The sequence below is a fragment of the Ochlerotatus camptorhynchus genome, unplaced genomic scaffold (genome assembly GCF_037179485.1).
Source record: "Ochlerotatus camptorhynchus isolate MF236.1 unplaced genomic scaffold, CSIRO-AGI_Acam_v1.1 ptg000222l, whole genome shotgun sequence".
In the NCBI taxonomy this organism is placed as follows: Eukaryota; Metazoa; Arthropoda; class Insecta; order Diptera; family Culicidae; genus Ochlerotatus; species Ochlerotatus camptorhynchus.
This window is the reverse complement of record NW_027040712.1, coordinates 2,251,319-2,274,734: the sequence shown is the minus strand read 5'-3', so window position 1 is coordinate 2,274,734 and position 23,416 is coordinate 2,251,319. Positions and strand designations below refer to the sequence as shown.

Here is a 23,416-nt window from a genome sequence, read left to right as displayed (position 1 = left end):
AATGACTGCGTGAAGTGACAGTCCGCTCAATGGCGCCGTCAATGTACACGTCAATCTGGAAAGTGCAGAATCTCTTCAAGAGCTTTATAAATTCAACTAAGATTGATTTTGCATACGACAAGTTTTATAGTGGTACTAAAACAGTAAGCTGTACGTTTAAATAACATTTAAAGTTAAAAGCAAAAGAAAACTATTTTGGAAAATGTTGAGTTCTAGGAAGTATGAACAAAACATCTTTAAACCACATTTAAAACATGGGATGTTTTATGCATCACTTATAATACATTAATACAACAAGTCGTTCTAATTCTTTTTCAGAAAAATGTTTTGTATGTTACGTGGGTGCCTAACATGATTGGTGCTCATTTTCTAAAGGTGGGGCCAATCTAAACTTAGGTACTCTACTATGACATCTGTGAAAGGGAATCTAGTATCATGTAGAACAAATCGTCCAATGTAACACTCATTGAATATGTCATTGAGAAAAAGCGTCCAATGTAACATGTTCGATGTACATACAACTTGACTAGTCAAAACGTCCTATGTGGTTTTTGCTATATTGTAGCATGAAATTCAAATCAAAATTGTGATATTACCGTTTCTACTGAATTTTCAACGTTATTATTTATTGACTACATTTTAAATAGTAAAGAGAAATGTATCGTTTCTAAACAGTTAAAATAATAATCTGTCGAACTTCAACTTCGATTTTCTCAAAATGGTGGGTATTAGGGTGTCCCAAAATTGCACTATGACTGGAAATCTGGAGGCTCACCCTCCAAATGATACCTAAGGGTGTTATAAACAAACTTTTGTATGGCGGCAACTCTGGGAAATGTTGTTTAAGGTCGCCCTGACAAGATTTTTGAAAAAGTCCATTTTTCATAGCTATTATCCAATAAATAATTTTAGTTCTTTAAATTTCAGTGAAATCTCACCATTTTATATTTTTTGCAGATTCCCAAGGGTCAAACTATAAGAGAAAAAATTGCCTCGGCATGTTCTGTGTCCAATTTGTTAGTTACAGTTTTTCAAATCCTCTAAAATGATGTTTTTTGTTGTACATCACTGCATTCAATCATCAAAAGTGGGTATCAAACATAGCGCTATTATAATCCAGCAGATATATGGGAAATTTTATAAGCAGTATCTTTGCCCAAGACACTTTAACTTAATTTTTAACCATTAAAAAGTTATTTGTGATTTACTGTGGAAAGAAAAGTTCAGAATTTCAATACTTGCAGTATGTCCACCAGCAAATCAAACCATCATTGAAATTGATAAATACAAATCACCTACTTCGTTGCAAATCACTTGATAATATTTGTTTCGAAGTTTCTAGAATTTAATAGGAGGATATATGAGCGGAGAGGGATCACACAATTTTTTAGTTTCCATTTAATTGCCGTAGCAAGCAGAACCAAAAACGAAAATCATGTCACCAAAAACCAAGCTCAAGTCGGATCTCATCACCGGTATTGCGAGGAAGTATTTGCCCAGAAACCGTTTGTCGTCGGAGTTGGACATCATCAGGTACTTTCGATTCAAGCATGAAACCCAACAACTTTCTATGGGACAAAGCATTCAAATTATGGCTACCGAAGATGTGGAGATTTGGAATCAAGCTGGACTTTCGCACCAGCTCAAGCGGAACGTTGTTAGGAGGGTTGCCAAGCTCGTTGTGACATGGCAACGCCAAAGTGAGGCCTTCAAGAAGAAAAATCAGAGCTATTGCCAGCTTTGAAGATGTGTAAGATGCGGTTGAGTTACTTCTTCAACATAAGCGTGAACCACATCGATGAAGAGCTACGAAACGATACTGTCCGTGCAGAATTCTGGAGCCAGCAGGTGACAAACAAAGTTCCGGTTGAGTTTCCAAAAAGCTTCTCAAGCAGTGTACCATTGATATGCAAGCTTCGGTAGCCACAACTTGTATGCTTTTTCCGATTGAAAGTTGTTGGGTTTCATGCTTGAATCGAAAGTACCTGATGACAGCCAACTCCGACGGCAAACGGTTTCTGGGCAAATGCTTCCTCGCAATACCAGTGATGAGATCCGACTTGAGCTTGGTTTTTGGTGACATGATTTTCTGTTTTGGTTCTGCTTGCTACGGCAATCACATGGAAACTAAAAAATTGTGTGATCCCTCTCCGCTCATATATCCTCCTATTGAATTCTAGAAACTTCGAAACAAATTTTGTCAAGTGATTTGCAACAAAGTAGGTGATTTGTATTTATCAATTTCAATGATAGTTTGATTTGCTGGTGGACATACTGCAAGTATTGAAATTCTGAACCTTTCTTTCCACAGTAAATCACAAATAACTTTTTAACGGTTAAAAATGAAGTTGAAGTGTCTTCGGCAAAGTTTTTCTTATAAAATTTCCCATATATTTGCTGGATTTGATTAATAATAGCGCTATGTTTGATACCCATTTTTGATGATTGAATGCAGTGATGTACAACAAAAACATCATTTTAGAGGATTTGAAAAATCGTAACTAACAAATTGGACACAGAACATGCCGGAGCAATTTTTTCTCTTATAGTTTTGACCCTTGGGAATCTTGGAAAAATTAAAAGGGTGAGATTTCACTGTTATTTAAAGAACTAAAAATATTTATTGGATAATAGCTATGAAAAATGGACTTTTTTCAAAAATCTCGTCGGAGCGACCTTAAACAACATTTCCCAGAGTTGCCGCCATACCAAAGTTTGTTTGTAACACTATTAGCTATCATTTGGAGGGTGAGCCCCCAGATTTTCAGACATAGTGCAATTTTGGGGCACCCTAGTGTGTATGTTACATTGGTCTATTTGAAAAGTGACACGAGAATTGCATTATAACACACCATCGACTGGAAATGCTCTCGGCAACGTAGGGCTTTAGGTAGTGATGAAACGCCGCTAGAACTATTCCACAGCCGCAGACAGTAATGAGCAAAGGCGGGCGCACACTTTTTGCCTGTAGATTTGAAGAAATACTTCAAATACTTGTATTAATCTGTGCTTATTTAGTTTAACTAAAACTTATTTCTAGTAAAAGTGGTGAGATGCCGGGCTTATCAACACTTCTTCTAACAATAGAACGCAATGTACGGTACGAGATATCCACGTTTCTGCCATTTATTGAATTCTGAGCCATCGTGTTTAAATCATTAATTTGCACAGGCCCGATGTTTCTGAATCATCTTGTCCCTTAATTTCTGCACAGTAAACCTAGCCGTTTTGATATATGTTGCGCATCTTTGATGTGCAACATATATCAAATATACAAGAAAAATGATGGAGGTATGGTATATCTATCATTTTCCATTATGCTTTCCTAAACTTACTGTGTTGATGATAGATTAGATTAGATTAGATTCAGGCCACTTTCCTGATGGTAAACGGATCATGTGTGGCCAATGTGATCCTTGGTACTAAAAATAAGCGTCAGGAATGTTTATATTAATTTCTCATGTGATTTGATGTGAGTCTGCAAGCTCAACATGAGCATAAATCGACAGTGTACATGCGCAAGGGCGTACTCGCGATGATCGATTCTCTTCATCGATTTTCTTTTTGCATTGCTACAGCTAAGCGAAACAATTTTCTAGAATTTGTTCAATGCAGAGTTGTAACAGGCAAACGCACCGAGAAACGTTAAATCTAACGAGTTATTAACAAAACAGAAAATCGACGAAGAGAACCGATCATCGCGTGTACGCCCTTATGCATGCTCACTGTCGAAATGATCTTATTCATTAGTTCTCATTGACTAAATGTCGTATGATGGAGTTTAGTCGTTGAAAGGAACTGGAAACTACTCAAGGTGCATCCGGAACATGTCCGGATGTGTCCAATGTGTTCACTTGATATAAACCACTTGAAGTTGTAAAAAAGAAGAAGGGTTAAAACTAACACTGATAGAACATTTCGATACAAGCCACATATGAAGGGGCGAGCCTCAGTTTTCCATTTGATGGTTGTTTCAGTTACAATGATTGATTTTAATACGGGTTTCTTTCGGAGACATCATGATGGGGAGATAAAGAGGCATCGATTTTGCGAGTCATTCACAAGATATGATTCAAAATAATGCATCCACACGATCACGAGCTGTCCGTTCACTTTTCCATTCCCTTTTGAAAAGTTGATCGTAAAACCGAACACAATTCAAGCTGAACATTGTATTAGGTCCTATGTAACATTGATCGATTCTCTTCGTCGACTTTCCCTTTCGTTGATAACATGAGCACATAACCGTTTCTTTTTGTGCTAGATAAAAGCTTCTTTCATCGATATGTGTGCTGACAATACCATGGCCATGGGGATACAAAGAGAAAGCCGACGAAGAGAATCTGTCAATGTTACTTAGAGCCTAATGCAATGTTCAGCTTGAATTCACCACAACGCCAAAACCATACGATCCAAACGAGACCAAAAACGTTGACCGGAAACTCACGATCGTAGCCGTCCATTGGCACATCGAAAAACGACTCATGGTGGCATCGAAACCAAAACAATAACAAAAATAAAATATGAAAGTCTGTGCCACACTTTTCCGTTCTGTACCGGTCAGCTGTAATAAGTAAAAACACGCGCGCGCATCAACCAATAAAAAGACACCAGACCAGTATTGTGGGTTTCTAAACAGTCACGATAAGCCACCTAATAGCCATCAATCAGCGAAAACTCCGCACCCGTATTATTCCATAGTTCCAGCGCGCATCTCGATTTGCAAACTCCCTCATCGAACGGCACCCCCTGCACCAACGCTCAGCATGCATCTGTTTAAGGTATCTCCCCCACCACCCCCCAGCTCATCGCCATCAACAACTCATCAATCAATATCAGTCCATATCATCGAGCGGATAGCGAATTTTCGAATCATACACGGCCGTCACAGGTTTAGCGAATACAAAAAAATATAAAACTTAAAATCACTTCGTAATGAGGTCACGTGTCGACTGCTTCAGCAGCTGCTACTATTGCAGGTACTCACATTTGGACACTCTCAACTGCCACCCACTCAACATTTTGGCCGCTTTTGCACTTCGGCTCTCGGTCTAGATCGTAAAATCCTCCACACTCCACTATCCACTTCTCAAGGATAATCACTATTGCTTCACAATCTTCTGATCGGTTAATGCACTCCAACTCCGATCCTAAAAAAACCAACCCGGTCTGTTGCTGATTGAGTTCCGAATTGCGGGAAACCCCGAGAACGCGACGACAACTGGAACGCAACGCAACCGTCTTTCCGCCGAGACGCTTGCAAAGGAATTAAACCGCACTCGGAACGCTTCTGGCTCATTTATAGAGAGGAGGTACTCGAACTCGACACCTGAGCACAACACAGATGCTATCGGCACGGCAGGCAGCGCATTGATAGGATAGTCCAGCGAGAATTGGGTTTTACTACACTTATCAACGGACGAGGTGGCTGACTGACTTGACTGGTTGGCTACACACCAACAACAGAACCAGCCCCACTATGCAAGACCATCGTCCGGTTGGTACTGATGACCGATCCAAAGAGAACCCTTAACTCGGGACGGGGTTTCCTCGCTACGCACCTCGATCGGTGAGTGCGCGCACGTTTCGCGAATGCAACTTGACTTCGGAATTAGTTCGAGCTACTAAACAGCAGTGACTGACTACTAAACGTGCGGCAGACAACCAACGTGGGTCGACCCTGAAAGAAATGTTGCGACGTTTCGGTTGTTTGGGTGGTATAAACGTGGAAAAATGAATGTGTCTTTTTGTTTTTGCTTTAATTCTGCGGGCGATAATGACCCGGTATAGTGAACCGACCGCCTCCACGCTACCGTTGGGTGGCGATGGTTCTTATTTTATTGGGTACATAATTGGTTTAGTATCACATCAAATTGGCACTTGACGAAACTACCAAGATAGATTGCTATAGCTAGGGGCCTTCTGTCAAGTGAGGCTTTAAAGGCTCGGCAAACCATGCTGGAAGCGGTGGGTTCGGTTCCCGGTCCGTTCGAGGAAATTTTTAGGTTGGGAATTTTGATGACTTTCCTGGGGAACACAGTTTGAAAAAGTAGTGTAAATTTCTGTTCAGTAGGGTAGAGCGCTACTTCGTTGTAATCGCCCATTTCCATTCTATCGATCAGAAAAGATCAATTATATCAATGATTTCAACGTGCACAAATCAATAATAGGTTTGTTCCGATGCGCTAGCTCTTTAGCTACAACATAAATCCTGTTAGAGCGCATAGTATGAATATTTACGCTCATTGTTCTCAAAACAAAAGAAGCGCTCCTAGCGAATCCCCTTTTTCTACGTTTATCCGTAGGACGAGGAAAATCTAATGGTGTTTCAATGCGTTAGGACGGAATTGAAACTCGTAGAACGAATTTAGAATCAAGAAGCAGTGTTAGATTTTAGACAATATCTCAACAATTTGTGACTCTTTATCCAATCCAACGGTACGTATGGAAAGGTGAATAAATTTGCAAGTCATATTTGACAGAAATATTCCATTTTTTGTTAAAACTCGTTCAGTAAAGAGAGATAAAGTGCGGGTTGTGCTTAGTAGGACGGAAATTAGATCAAAAACCCTATGATGCACATAAATGGAGCGACACATCTTCTATCTATATACACAGCTAAAAAAAGTAGTGTAAATTTCCGTTACTATGATGCACATAAATGGAGCGTCATATATCATACAAGTTTAGATTATAGATCGTGTAAATTTATGAGACATGTCACGCAATATTCCATATATTGTATGCAACTGTCCACTTTTGTTTGCAACATTTCTTGCAAGCTGCTAGTTTACGTGAAAAGGAAGTTTACATGTATGAATGTTTGCATGCATGGATGTTTACATCGCCAGTAAAATTCAGAATTTTTTGGTGTGTATATATAAATGAATTTCCGTCTGTCTGTCTGTCTGTCTGACCCTTATAGACTCGGAAACTACTGTACCGATCAGCGTGAAAATTGATATGCAGGGGTTTTTGGGACCGGGAAAGGTTCTTATGATGGTTCGATTCCCCTCCCCCCTCTGTTGGGGGGGGGGGGTCCCATACAAATGAAACAGAAATTTCTGCATAACTCGAGAAAGCAAATGGAACCAAATTTGGCATGTGGAGTTATAAGGAGATGTTCATAGGGGGTAGCCCCTTAGATAAGTGGGGGGGGGCTACGTAGAATATAGCATGCTTTTTTTATTCGGCGCATACACTCAACCTTATATTGAATCCCAAGCAAGGCCGGGCACTCAGCTAGTATCATATAAGTTTACATTACAAATGATGTAAAGTTCTGAGACATTTCATGCAATGTAGCAAATATTGTATACAAAAGCCCGTCTTTGTAAACAACATTGTTTACAAGTTGCTCGGTTGCGTGAAATGAAATACAAGTTTACGTGAATGAATGTTTACATGACAATTAAAATTCAGAACTTTTATCTGTGCAGTTCGTTTATGGCATTTATTAATTAGGGTTGTCACTATATGGGCGAGGAAATCTCGGGGAGTTAGAGCAAATTGTAAAAAAACTCGGTCGCTGTCCCATACAAAAATCCAACATGACTGAATCATGAATTTGACACATTAGAACACCTATATGTAAACAGTGATGTAAACATTCATTCACGTAAACTTGTGCAATGCAATGTAAACTTATATGATATGTGACGCTCCATTTATGTGCATCATACTGAACAGAAATTTATGCTACGGTTTCGAAGTGTGTAGTCACCTTGGGCGCTCCTATCTCGAACTTTTCAATGTAACGATTCCATTCATCCCACATTTTATTGGCAGCAATGACACCTGGGAACGGTTTCATGTGGTTCCAGCGGATTCTGGAGGAGGAATTTCCACCTACACTTGCATAAGCGTTTACTTCGCTAGAGAAGTTCCAGCTGTTATCAGGATTTCCAGTCATCGTCGATATGCTTGGCATACACAGTTTTGGTCACGAACTGCTCATTTGCTAATAACTTTGTACACAACTGACAAAACATACACAGTTCGAAAAAGTACTGTAAATTTCTGTTCAGTATGATGCACATAAATGGAGCGTCAAATATCATATACGTTTACATTATATATCATGTAAAGTTCTGACACATTTCATGCAATGTAGCAAATATTGTATACAAAAACCCATCTTTGTAAACAACATTGTTTACAAGTTGCTCGTTTGCGTTTAATGAAACACAAGTTTACGTGTATGAATGTTTACACCCAGGGTTACTTCCACTCACTTGCTATAAAAAATGTTTTTCGGAATTATGAAATCATGAAATAGAATAATGCAAATTAGTGCTTGTAAGTTACAAGAAGAGGTCGTGAAGTATATGTTTGACACATAAAATCTGTCAATATTGCTTTCAGAGCGTCACAATCAGCGATTTTACGACTCGTGAGCGCTCACTCTGAGTGCTGTGCACGAGTGTACCCCATTAGGCATAAATACGTTAGGCATACAGATGTTAGGCATACGGACGTTAGGCATAATGTACGTTAGGCATACATACCTTGCTACTGTGCAACTCTGGAAACCTTTTTCAAGCATGGTAAACAATGCTTAAATTAGGCTTGGCGTTGAATAAAAGATGATACAAGTTATACAAACATAATTTATTTAAAAAGCGCAGTTTGGAATCCATTATTTATCATATCATAAGTGACGCACTTAGATATAAGATTAGTAGCAATAGCTGGCAATGAAAACTCAGCATAGTTTTGAAATATATCTTGAAATGAATCGCATCTAGAAATAAAAAAAAATCACACAGGGGAAATGTTGGCTTCGGCAATACCTTAACCTATTATCGTCAGGGGAGTAAACAACGTCCAATGGATACATTGTGTTTCAGAGCATCTATTGGCCAAATTTGAGTGCTCTAGGACTTTGTTTATCCCCCTGACGAGAATAGGTTAAGGTATTGCCGAAGCCAACATTTCCCCCATTTGTTGTAATATATTCTTACACACATATTGCAATTGTCAAAGAAGAAAGGTTTTCCTCAAAGAACGACCCATGAACTAAAGAATGGTGAATTCTGTGATTTTTCATGCAATAACAAAAAAACAGCTAAGGTTGAATAAAAGGTAATGCCAAAGAGCAGCTCATGAAATGAAGAATGGTGAATTCTGTGGTTTTTCATTCAATAACAAAAAACATACCTGCTGCTTCCAGGATTTCATGCCATACTTTTGGATATAAAGAATCTTGTTTTGTTGTCATCAGAATGAATACTAGTGGAACCGTCTGCTGATGCAACCCAATACTTTGCCTGTCCAAGACGTCACAAGTTTTCGTGAGTCCCAAAAATTAAGGCTCTTTCATTATTGTTACTGATGTCAGCAATCAATAGACGGTCCCCATTATCATCTTTCTGGAATTCATCGGGTAGACTACACCTAACGTCCGTATGCCTATCGTACATTATGCCTAACGTCCGTATGCCTAACGACCGTATGCCTAACGACCGTATGCCTAACGTCGTGTACCCATTTTCTCCATACATCCGATCCGTTTGGCATTACTGGGGCCATATTGCGCATCTCGAAACGAAAAACTTTTTCATACAAGCGTTCGTACAAACAGTCTTTCGTTTTGAGATGCGCAATATGGCCCCTGGTGTGTTCCAATGTGTTCTGGCCAGGGATGGAAAATCATTTCCATTCATTTCGTTGACTCCTAGTTTGCCTTTTCGGTGGGGATTGCTTCAGGGGTAGATGCAGGGGTGGGATGTGACTGTAAAATACGAACAATCGTCACCTACCTCGTATAAGGACCCATGCATTAATTATGTCACGCTAAATCGAGCAAAAAATAGCCCCCTCCCCCCTATCGTGACGTTTTTCCTATACCTAATGCATTGCTTGTCACAGCAACTTAGACCCACCCTCCCCCCTTAGAGCGTGACGTAATGTATGCATCAACCCTAACTGCACAGAATTCTGAATTTTAATTGTGATGTAAACATTCATTCACGGAGACTTATGTTTCATTTCACGCAACCGAGCAACTTACAAACAATGTTGTTTACAAAGATGGGCTTTTGTATACAATATTTGCAACATTGCTTGAAATGTGTCAGAACTTTACATGATATATAATGTAAACGTATATGATATGTGACGCTCCATTTATGATGCACATTGAACAGAAATTTACACTACTATTTCGAACTGTGTGGTTCCAAAAGCTATAAGCCATAAGCCATTGGATAGCCTACTGGTATTATCCAAATTATGTACACGGAACCGAAAAGTTACCCAAAATTAAGTTCTTTTCACTCATCTCCCATGTTCCGATCAAAAAGCTAATTTTCAGTAAACCGCTTATAGTAGTTTACATTTGACTACGGCAAAAATAATTACTTACTCGTGAATATTTTCTACCCAAAATTAAGTTTAAAAGACTCAAATTTGAGAATATCTCATATACTCACTAGTAGTTTATTGAACGATAGTCATGATAAAGTCGAATCTCTCGTTCCGTTTTTGACAACAACAAAAAGTGAGAGTGGGATGCAAAACTCAAAATTACCCAAAATTAAATAAAATATAAAGGGTGTCCACGATGAAATTGCCACACTATGAAATTGCTCTAACTTTTTAACCGTTGGGTAGAATTTAATGAAAATTTGGGTGGATTTAGTTCATAGTGCATTATTTACATCCTGCAAGTTTTAAAGTCCTGTGATCAAAACTCGCGGAAATGGAGTCGAAAGAACAGCTCGTGCGTGATAAAATCTTGCGCATTCATCACGAGAACAAGGATCTCTCGCATCGTTCCATCGCTAAAAAGTTGGGAATCGCGAATTCCACGGTGTCGCGAGTGATTAAGCGGTTCGAGGAACGGTTGACCACCGATCGGAAGCCCAGAAGTGAAGGAAAAAGTATTCCGTACAACACCAAAAATCACAACCGCGTAGTTGGGGCCTTCAACCGAAATCCGAACGCCTCCGTTAGGGATGTGGCTAATAAGCTGCACCTAAGCCGAAGTTTTGTCATGAAAGCCAAAACTAAGGCTGGGCTTCGAACGTTCAAGGTACAAAAGGCCCCTAATCGCGACGAGAAGCAGAACAAGTCCGCCAAAACCCGTGCCAGGAAGTTGTACCTCAACATGCTGACGAAAGTTGAATGCTGCATCATGGACGACGAAACATATGTGAAGGCCGACTTCAAACAGATCCCCGGCAACCTGTTTTTCACGGCCAAGGATAAGTTCAGCGTTCCGGAGCATGTCCGCACTCAGAAGATGTCCAAATTTGCGAAGAAATTCCTGGTTTGGCAAGCCATCTGCACGTGCGGAGTGCACCTTTCGTGACCCAGGACACGATGAACGGACAAGTGTACATAAAAGAGTGCCTCCAGAAGCGGCTGCTTCCTCTCCTGAAGGCCCACAACGTCCCAACAATCTTCTGGCTGGATTTGGCCTCATGCCACTACTCCAAGGACGTGCTGAAGTGGTATGCGGACAATAAGGTCAATTTCGTGCCGAAAATGTTCAACCCTCCCAACACTCCGGAGCTCCGCCCCATCGAGAAGTACTGGGCGATTATGAAGCAGCACCTTCTTAAACGACCTAAGGTAGTGAAGACAGTCGAGGAACTGAAGAAAGTATGGGTTTACATGCAAAAAACGGTTGATTCACAGGTTGTGCAGAATCTTATGGCCGGGGTTAAGACCAAGGTGCGGGCATTTGCGTATGGACTGTAAATAAAATACGAGTAAAATGGTAAAATGAAGTTTAATAGTTATTTCTCAATCCCTGAAAATTTGATGGCAATCGGATGAAAACTCGAATTTTGCGAATCAATTTTGTGTTGGCAATTTCATCGTGGACACCCTTTACTTAAATTTAGGGTAATTTTTTTTCTCTGTGTATGTACCCGGTTCATATTACTGATGTTACTCCTCCAGCATATGTCAAGCTGAACATTGCATTAGGTCCTAAGTAACATTGATCGATTCCCTTCGTCGACTTTTCCTTTCATTAATAACTTGAGCACATAACCGTTTCTTGTTGTGTTTGTCGTATTAGATGCTAGATGAAAGATATGTGTGCTGAAAATACCTGGCAATGTCTTAAGGTGGCCGTATGGATACAAAGAGAAAGTCGACGAATAGAATCTGTCAATGTTACTTAGGACCTAATGCAATGTTCAGCTCGATGTGCTCTCACCTCTCCTCCCATCATTTTGTGGGAGAGCGGAAGATCCGCACAAAAGCAAATAACCGAAAAGCGAAATGCAGCTCTCCAACTTATCAGCTTAGCTGCGGATCCGAATCATCTACTACCGAAAAATTCACTGGGAGCTGTTTAGGATGTCAACTCTCGGACCCGTCCAGCTCTTCGGATCTCTCTCTCTCTCTCTCTCTCTCTCTCTCTCTCTCTCTCTATCTGAGCTAATGCAGTACCCTGCATTTTCGGCACAAAGAAAAGAAAATGAACCCTCCGCAGAACCGCTTCATTACAAGCAATATCTTTTTCATGTGAGACAATGCGCTTCTTGATATCGAATCACGACGAACATTCTCCTGTTCATTTGCAGCAACGACTTGTTTCAATTAAAAACTGCTTCCTTCGTTTTTTTTCCACTTTCACTTCAATTCGAGGCTCAATCGATTTGTCACGCATCGCGTCGTCAGGCACCAAACATAGTATTGGCACAATATCGGTTGCCGAGGTCTCAAATGCCCTACAATAAAGGGTGATACGGTCAAAATTTGGTCAAGGGAAAACGCGTGTAAATCGGTGAAATCGTTTATTTAAAAAATCAAATTAAATTTCTTTTTCAAGTTCAATTAGTATAAAATTCAGGAAAAATATTCAGTTAGGCTTCCGCTTTTCCAAATCCGAATTGCCGGGCCTTAAGCTTGACCCCTGCCATCAGATTTTGTACAGCCACCTTGTCCACCTTCTTCTTTGTTGCGATTTTGCCAACTTTGCGTGCGAGTAGCTCGGATTTTCGCGATGCGCGAGCAAAATTTTGATACGCTGCTCTTCTTGCTTGGACGGCATTTTGACAACTGAAGAGTGAATTCCAAAATCAAAATAGGAGCAACATTCTACACACACACACCTTCAAAATGAGGGGTGTTCAGGTTTTTTAAATGCAAAATTGAAAGAAATACGTCAAGTTGATATTGACCAAATTTTGACCGTATCACCCTTTAGGCATGTTTTGGAACGGGGACGGGTGTCAAATATTCTACAATAGGGAACAATGGAAGATAACCTTTTTTTGCTGTTTTATTTAAGATTCCCACTAACAACCCAATTTCACGAAGCGGGGTTGCCGAAAATCGATATTCGATGCCATTTTGGAATCCAAGATTGAGGCCATCGGTTTTCATTAAACATGTCCAATACCCTAAGATATGGGTATTTCCAGAACGAGGACGACACGTAAATGCTGAAAATCGATATTCGACGCCATTTGTAGGGTATTTTTTACTTCTCGGAAGCCACCGTCTTGAATGACAAGATGGCGTCGGATATCGATTTCCGGTCTCTAGATGTCACCCCGATTCCAAAACAACCCACATTGGGGGTACACTTTGTGAAAACCGAAAATGGAACATGTAGCAAATTAAGAAAGATTTTGAACGTTAATAACTCAGCTGCCCCTGGTCCAATTTCAATAATTTTATCATCAATCGATCAGAAATATTGCTACGCATCGATAACAATGCTTTCGAATGTTGATTTTCAACAATAAACTATTGAAAACTGGTAAATGTCCAGCATTGTCCAAAAGCGTCAAATTAACTAACAAATCCACTAATTACCTACATGCATATGCTGCTTCCTCAGCACAGCCGTCAGAGAGTAGTAAGTAGACGAAACAAGTCGAAGGGGCATTCGCGTCCGATCCTCGGGCGCGTGCGAATAGGGCGCATGGAATTGTGTAATATTTTGCACACTCATCGCCATACTCAGAACCACATACTGCCAACGACCACACCACTGTGTGGTGGTGTTTGGTAATCGAAATTAGTAGCAGCAGTAGCAGTGCTTTCGGCGTGTGGCGTTGAAAACTGTTCTCCAGTAACAACGAAAGGCTGCCTGCAAGCAGTGAGCTGCAGAGCCCACATAAGCAACCATCAAAGGAGGAAGAAGCTGCACCGCTATGCTATAGATCGGAATCAGTAGCTCTTCGTGAGTCGCTGCGGGTCGGTCATCTATGCCAAGCGTGTCACCCTCGCTCCAAACAACATACAGCTCGACAGCCTCATCCGTGTTGAACACCCAGCTCAGCAGTGATGTCATTTCACCCAAATGCGGCTCTAGCGTACGTATATTTTGCCTCCTCTGAGGATGTATCCATTGCAACTCATGCGAGCAAATCACCACGTTAACGGTGAGAGCACGACAATCTAAGTGTGAGAGAGTGCTTATTGAGAACTTCTGTGGTGAAAACTAAAACAAATCTCTCTAGATAAATGAATTTAATGTGCTCTCGAGTTCACTCACCTAAAATCTCTCGAGGGACTTCACTGCAGAGCCCACTCTCCAGAGCATAGGTTTGAGCGCTGTTGAAGCATTATTTTGGTACAAGCATATTGCACAAAATGGACCTACTACATATGAGACACAAACCAATCCCACCAAGGCGGTCATTCTCTAAACAGACCTGATAGGACTAGGAGCTGTAATTAATAATAATTGAAATTTCTAAGAATTAAAGTTAAAAAGACGTATCTGTGTCACTTGATAAATCATACATGTAAACCAAATAATTACAAGAAATAAAGATCATTTTTAGTCAAGTAAGTTACTACATATGAGCGTTTCGCGTCGTGCGTAGGGTTACCATATGTTACCAAATTGATTCCTGGTCTGCCACAAATAATTCTGGTACAATAGCAGGTTTCTTTGAACATTTTCTATCTGACAAATTTAAGTTGAAATTCACCAACGGGAGCCACACAGATTGAATCCAACATTTGTTTGATTTTGACGTTCTGGTTCTATGGGATTTTAGGTATTTCAAGCATAACTATTCAAGTCGATGTATCTGATTTTGTAAACAATCACTTCAATCGACGATTTGTAGTAACTGCAAGCTCACTAGCTAGTAGGCGAAAGTTTCCCCTACCTGCTGATGGTGTTTGTTTGCGTGGGTGTGTTAGTAGTTAAGACAAATCGTCGATTGAAGAGTTTGTTTACAGAAACAGATACGTCGATTTGAATAGTTACGCTTGATTTGTTTCGGCCGCTGCCATACTGAGAGCAATGAGGCACGAAAGTAAGGGATAATATCAATAATAGGAATTCTTTTGTATAGAACAGTAAGCGCGCCTCTTCGCTCTCACTATGGCAGCGGCCTTAGAATCCTATGCTGAATATATGGTAAAATTAACAGGGTGCTTAGATGTTCCATGTTGGTTTCAATCAGCGATTACATATATCCTGATTTTTGTACATGTTAAAAGTTGGGATGTTTTTAAGGCTGTAAAGCTGTAGTTTTAATGCAAATCAGGTAGACTAGATCATTTCCAAGTATCAAAAAATGAATTATAAAGGCTAGTTTGATACCTTTTTCAGAAGTTATGATCTTTAAATTTACCTGCAGCATTTCATATGCACCATTCTAATTTCACTGCTTCGGAAACATGCACGGAAGATTGTTGTATGATCAATTTAAGAGTTTTCATAAAATGAGAAATTATAAATGATCGATTTCCATTCTCTAGATGACATCTTGCCAGCGTGGCATAATATGTGCATCACCCCTTATTGTCCGTATTTCCCACATTGTCTTGAACCGGAAGCCATCATCTTGGTTTTCAAAATGGCGTCGCATATCGATTTTCGATCTTTAGACGTTACCCCTAGTCCAAAAATACCCATATTGATGGGTTGGCGTCAGTATTTCCCACTTTTTCTGAAATCTGAAACCACCATCTTGGACTTCAAATTGGTGTCGGATATCGATTTTCATTCTCTATACATAATCCCGATTCCAAAAATACCTATGTTAGTGGGTATTTGATAGTATTTGCCACTTTTTATATACTGGAAGATTTTCGATCTATGACGTCACCCCGATTCCAAAATCATCCATATTGATGGGTCGGCGTCAGTATTTTCCACTTTTTCTGAATTCGGAAGCCGCCATCATGGATTTACCTCTAGACGTCAACCCGATTCCCAAAATACCCAAAACAAACCATCCGACAATGATAAATTGCAATGTTAAGCTTTTTCGAAAGAAAAAGCTGTTGGCAGTGACGTAAATCTCACTGTTCGCAGTATGGAATGTTTTGGTTGAGTGACGTCGTCACTTGAGTGCTCAGCAATATTTACAATCTTTTTGCTTTTAACACCAGCAAGCTGCCTGTTGGCCCGAACCTTATATTAACGTCATTGATACGCATACGCTTAAATGAACCGGGTGAACAATCAAGAAAAGTCAGAAAAACTGCGCGAATTTGGATCAAACAGCTTCGCTCAATATGATAATAAGTTCATTTGACAGTAAAAGACGAAATGAACACAAGTCAAGTTAAATCAAACAGCATGAAAATTTATCGAAAGTGGTTCTGTTGATGTTGAAGGGGATTTGCTCGAAGAGAAGACAGAATGACTTTCAATTGAAAGTGATTGTTGACAGCTTCGTCATCGCTTGGCGATTTTCGATTGAAAGTGACTTTTTTGGGCCCTGATCTGGAGCTGAAGCCGAGAATAGTGAGAGAAATTCTGCTGGAGAATTAACATCAGAAATAAAATCTGTATGTAGACTGAATTGCATGTCTTGAGCAAAGGCATAACATCGTGTGCCACGATGTTAATCATATCATCGCGTGTGACATAGGTGTAGCTCTCTCGCATGCATTTGTTGCTTTTACTGATATGTTGTTGGCACGTTTTGAGCGCATTTTGGTTTTCGCGATGGTTGATCAGTGGCGGGTTGGACTACTTTTACGATTTTATGCAGTTTTCCGATGTTGACTTTTTGTCATAATGCCTATAATTTCAATGTGAACTGAAGAGCAAAAGAATAGACTCCCTTTAGTGAGCTGGATGGGTTTGATCCACTCAGCCAGATGACCTGTTTTGCCCACCTCTAGTCACTACTAGAGATTTCTCGGTTATCCATCATATCAGAGACGATTGGTTATCGATTGTAACATCTGCCGCAAAGCAGCCGGTTGGTTCGTAGCTCAATTTCCATATGGTACGTGTATTCGTTAATGCCGGATCGACCGTACTGTTGAAATCCGGCAAGAACGAATCCGTACTATAGAAATCTTGACTGTATATAGTTCTACTTTTGGACACTCGTTTGAGTGCAAAAAATGTGGTACGACTCATGCTGAAAAAAATTCTTGTTGCTACTGGTTGCATAAATAGCAATTTTGTGGTGTTGATGTCATTTCGATCATAATTTTTTAGGTGTACGCTTTATAAACTGATCAGTTCTTAATGTCTATTGATCCATTGTTGTTAGGTGTCTAAGGTCAACAACTAATATTAGCAATAACACTGATAACAATTTGAATGGAACAGTTGTAAAATAAATCGAACGACAGATTGCCTCTCACAAAGACTATCCTCTTCCAGCAGAAGCACCCCCATTCATTTGATAAGGAGTAATCTTGATAAGCGGAAGACACTGGTAAAAATGTCATTGAAATGTTGACAGATAGTGTAGCACACGTTGTCCCTAGGGTTGGTGTTTATATCTCCCATCAAGCGGAGGTTAATCAAAGTATGAGTAGGTGGCAAAATCAATGACCAACAACGGAGAAGGTTTTATATCAATTGTGCAGTATTATCTACAAGCATGAGGAGGAATTCTTGTGACAGTGAGTCGAAAGCAAGTATCTTTCAAGTGGCTGTAAAATGCAATCGGAAAATCCATCGCTCTTGACATAATTGAAGACCTTCATCGCTGATTGTCTAGCTGTCAACAGCTCTTAAAAGTTCTGCAAACGCTTTAATTTTGACAGATCTAGAGCTTGTGGACAGATATTATTTCCGCATTAAAATAAAAATTCATCCCTGAATCGGTTCCATTCAACATACTGCTAAAAATATTCATCAATGACCTACAGAATCGGGCAGCCCGTCGGGTTTTTTTCAAGTTCGAAGCACTCTGGCAAAATTCCTTACCTGTCACGATATCTCTTAAGCCGATAGGCATCGTTAAAATGCGTCAAACCGCCAGCTCTGTGATTATCTTGCTCTTCTCTACTGCGCATCCACTTGTTGAACCTCGTGCTTGGCATTAAGGCGCAACAATGTCAACAGTTCAGTTCAGCAGATGCCGTGTTTTGCATAAATACAGTGTATCTCAAAATTGAGCGTACAGATGTCATTAAATTTTAGTTTTTGAAATTATGCTCATTTTTAGTCATAATTAAGATCTTTAGTATTCCACTATTTTTTTCTAAAATTCGTCCACTAGATTGAAAGTTTTTTTTTTATATCTTTATTAAGGAGACTTTCAGCCCTGGGCTGGTTCGTCTCCGGAGATTGAAAGTTGAAAATCACAAAAATAAATCTAACTTCATACAAGTTCTTCCAGTAAAGTCCAAGCCTATAGCAAAAATCAATAAATATCTGTTTTACCACCAGTGAAGATTTGAAAAAAATATCTATTTACAAAGTTTCACACACAAAAATGCATTAGTGTGTACGCTCAATTTTGCGATACACTGTAGGTATTTCGCGCATCCAAACAAACCATAAAACCGCACTCATTGATGCCCGTGCTTCAAGGTGCACCCACATCTATGCCAAAAACCGGTCGTCGATCGTCGGCAAGACTTCGCTCGTTGAACATTTTTATGCTTGATCTTGAATTGATTTTGTTTATATTTAGTCCGTCAAACGTCATAACTATCACATTCAGGGAGATCTGCTGGCAGATTTGCAGACGCCCGCCAGTCTCTCGCTGCTTCGGAAAGTGAACAATCGTCACGATCTTCACGATTAGTGGACGGAGATTGGATGTGTTTTTGTTTTTATCTTTTCGACTGTTAAAATTCCAAGCTGCGTTCACACGACGTTCACAATGAACGGCGATATGTGAAAATTGAAGGTTACGTGCGTATTACACAGGCTTTTGTGAGACTAAAGACATTTTTTTTCGTTGCGAATAAGGACTCGCTGAGTTGAGGTGCGATAAATTATGGTGATAGAGCACTTTCGGACGTGGGAAGCTTGTTTGCGGCTATGCCGAGTAGTGGTGGGATTGATGGCCTTCTCGTACAGTTGCGTGATAACATAGGGGAAAACACTTGTACTTACTCATGTTAGTATTTATATTTCTTCGGTCACAAATTGCATCAACATTCAGGTTTTAAGGTATAAAATCAAAAATCTTACACATGTGTTTTCCCAGGTCCAGATAATTATGCTCTTCTTTCATAGAATGTTATCAAAGGGTTAATAGGTAAGGCCACTATTTAGGTCAAAACTAGATATCTTTTGAGTTCAGTTTAGGGATCATAACTCATTTATGGGCTAGGTCTAGATGTTTTAGGAAATAATTTAAGTGTTTTATGGTATATATACACCGTTCAGAATCATTAGGGCCTAACTGCGATAATCTATTATCTTCATTGATTTTCTCTTTTGTTAGAAGCTCGGCCAAATAGTAATTTTTCGATGCGTTTGTTATTGCTTTTAGTAACAGCCCCCACAAAAGTTCACTCACATTTTAATATCTTGGAAAAACTCAAAACCAACAAAATCACAAAACCAAATTTCGCTGAGAACTCAGAAGAGAAATATTTGATCTTAACTATAAGATGTGCCTCCACCCTCTCCTTGGCTAGTTTTTGCACCTTGTTGTTGGTGGGCGGGCTTAATTTCATGCTTTATAGTGGAGTGTTGGAGACGGTGAGTTTGTGGCCGGCGTTGCTGGCTCATGTCGCGATAGAATGGCGCCAAGGGCAGGCGATGGGGATTACTAAGCTCCCCCTCTCTGATGAACCACTGCATGAGAAAACCAAAGATCTAGTTTAGCAGTGATAGTATTACACTTGTTACTCCTTTGTTTGAGAACCGCGTTGTAGTACGCTTACGTATAGGCACTGACGTTGGGTGCTATACTGGCGGGTTTTGCCGCAAATCACTCTTATTTTATTTATTTTACGCAGATACATTAAATTTGGTTTGCAGGGGAAGTATACTATTGAAATATTTCAGAAAGTGCCCAACAGTACTCCTTCTATTTGCGTGACAAGCTTTCATTGTTGTTTTTATTGAGGTTTTACTCAGGGAACAATATTAAACACCATTTTTGTATATGGGTCATTCCGCGCCAATTGACACAGCACATGAAATTGACCTCTTCTGATTTGGACCAAATTTGTAGGGAATGTTCATTTAAGTTCAAATTTTAAAAATCCAAAGTTTTATGCTAATCGGAGCACCCCTCGGTCAAGGGGCGCATTTTCCATTTTTCGTGATTCTTTGGAAAGCACCCCAACAAACATTGAATGTTGAATAAGAGCTTATTCAGGCAAAAATAAGCTTCTTCAGCTTAAAAATAGCTTATTCAGCTGTTGATCAACTCAAATTGTTTGTTGGGACTACCTTCTTTTGTTCATATCTCCGGAACAAATAAAGCTACAAATTGCATTATGTACTGTTCTAATAAGGAAAACAGGCAATAAATCTAAATCTGTAACTTTTGTTTCTGTACAGCGTTGCCAAATACTTTTTATTTTTGTTTGAAAACTTTAAATGCATTTTTCTCATAATACGTGTCGTTTAGTTTTCATTTCAAGGACACCATCGTGTTCTTCATCCTTTTTTAAATAAGAAACACTTAACGACAAAAAGTAAATTGCGTAGTTCCTGAGATATTGCATTTTTTTTTTTCCATTTCCTCTTAATAAGTAGATTCATTCTCATGACTAATTGTGTGTAATAATATTTAAAGAAAAAAAAATTGATGACATTACCAAGAACAGTGTTGCCAAATTTAAATTTTATTTAGCGACTAAAAACTTTTAACGTGATTTTTTTAAGTTGATACAGTGTTTTTTTTTTTTCGATGCATTTTCTTAAGCAATGGAATTAATATCCAATCCTATTATTTTAAAAGTTTTCAGAAGGTAAGTTCACAACGGACCTAAATCTATATTTTTTGGTAAAAGAACGCCAAAATAACTATTTATGGTCAGCCATAAAACAAGACAAAAATGAGAAATGTAGGACAAAACTGTAATTTGCTCATGTTTTGCATACGATCCAGAATTTCGAGATCAAATTGATGTCTTTGAAGATGTCATCTATTAACGTATAAAATATGACATCTTTGATTATTTTTTTTTTCATATATTAGGCGTCTATGTTTAAAGCATCTCTGGCGCATCTGTCAAGTTCATTAGAAGTTTGCAGATACCGAGTGGAAAATGGTGTGTTCTATTCAGGGAGTAAGCCACTTTGCCACCTTGTGATAAACACATCAAAAACACTCTTCGACACACTAAACACCCTTCAACCACCATGAGAACCAATTTTTCAATCTTTTCTGGCAGCACTGCCATTCATTTGATGCCCTTTTTTTGTTTTTGTTGATTTTTTTTTTTTCTGAAGAAGGGACCTCCAAAAATCGGTACGATTCCACAAAAGAACTGATCGGGACACCGAGTAGTCCTCACCCCCGCAATTAGGAAAGAAGATTCAACATCAAGCTCAACATTGAAAAACACCTCTAACAAGCTAGAATATCTATAACTGTATATGAATGAAGCGGATAATAATTATCATATCAATTATCGATCGATAGCTGAAGACAGATATTTCTTTCTAATGTGTTTGATGCCCTTTCGTCGTGGATTTCATATACACAATACCAAATCAGAGAGATCCATCCTACGAGCTGCCGCTTACAAATAGGCTTGAGAGATTGCTTAGAAAGGGGCGTGCTCGGTTTGGTTATCTGGGCTTGATTGCGACTGGAATTCGGTTGGGATGGATTCGAGAGGACTTTACTGGTTTGAGCCAGGATGTCAAGCATCATGACATGAGAATGCGACGGCTGAGGGAGTACTTTTTGAGATCGGAGTGGAACTCCAGACATACATACACAGCACATTCTTTTAGATAGGTGTTGCGGATGACGATCAGGGATGTGAATTTGAATTCCTGTAAGTTGTTTACATAGACGTGGGCATTATTTCTGGAATTCCGTGCTTTCACTGTGCATGATTAAATTGGTAAATTTTTGGAGAGCCAAAAAAAAAAGAATTCTGATCATAAACAAAAGTGGATGTTATGCTAGCCAGTAAGCATAAATTTTCAATAAACGTTTTGACAGCTAGGTCGACATGCAGAAACACCCATTAACACCTTCCGACACCCTAAAACACACAAGAAACACAATTACCCCCCGTAACGTGGGTAGATCACCTTTTCGTGGTACGTTGTAAGATCTACCACCGATTCCTAGTCCTGACTACTTCAAACTAGGGGAACAGGATTTTTCAGTAATCAAAGGAACACATCTTAGTCCTTGTTACTTTTTATGCCTTGTTGATAGTGACAAGACTTAGCTTTGTCTACCGAGGATGATCTTGAAACAAGGAAAAAATGAGTTAGTTAGTCTTCATCTATGTGATTCCTAATCTTCTATTCGTTGTTCCCTAATTTTAAGTGCTTAAGACTAGGGTTCTGATGCATGGTCAATATCGTTGTCATTCCTTAATTTTGTTGCTAAGGAATCCAATTTTGACTGACAAAGGTGCGCGCCTTTGGAGGGTGTTTTAATGCTCCGAAGGGTATAAATAGCGGGACCTTTCAATTAGAGTCGGACCCTTGAGATAAATGCAAGAATGACAACTGTAAAAAAAATCGAATACTTCATCATTTCTCAATAGTGATGGAGTAATGCGACATGCACTAAACTAAGGACACGAGAAATACTACAATAGATCAAATTACTGGTCGCAGTGGTGTTAGGTTCCGAACAGTGGAACACAATTACAAGCTTCGTTCTGGTGTTACGGAACTGAAAAGTGTTTGTGATGGCCATACTAAGCAATATGGAGACCTGTATGCGACAATGCAACGACAGTGCTGCAACCCATTGAAACTGTATACAGTTATTCGTCGCAAGAGTTTGAAACCAATTTCTGCACGGTTTCATGACGAGTACAATAAGAACTTTGCCAAAAATTATCGAAGGTCGGAAAGTATGTGTGCAATGTCATCTGGCGGTTAAAAAAACATGGATTATCACCAGCCATCTGCAGGTAAAATTCATCTTGAATTATTCATTTCAATCCCAGCCGTACGAAAGCACGTCTATATTGTAGCGAAACAATCCGAGTTTTTCAAATTCACTCGTCATAGCTTACGTGAAGGTGAAGTCATTGTAGTGGCAGATTTCTCTGAAAACTATTCTTTTTGTGTTTTTAAGTGTACAGAGAATTCATTATTATAATTTGCTGGCAACCG

The 23,416-nt window shown here is 39.4% G+C and overlaps 1 protein-coding gene across 2 annotated transcripts in view; it reads right to left on the bottom strand.

Moving 5' to 3' along the window:
* Positions 1 to 23,416, bottom strand: part of dmGlut (Dietary and metabolic glutamate transporter) — a 73,129-nt gene that overhangs the window by 23,792 nt on the left and 25,921 nt on the right. Inside the window, exon 1 of one of the 2 annotated variants that reach the window (XM_065225226.1) lies at positions 4,988 to 5,377. The exons of the other annotated variant lie outside the window; for it this stretch is intronic. Within the exon in view, the coding sequence (XP_065081298.1) occupies positions 4,988 to 5,021 (34 nt within the window). The 5' untranslated portion in view covers positions 5,022 to 5,377. Of the gene's footprint in view, positions 1 to 4,987; positions 5,378 to 23,416 lie in introns of those variants that run through there. 2 annotated transcript variants of the gene reach the window in all.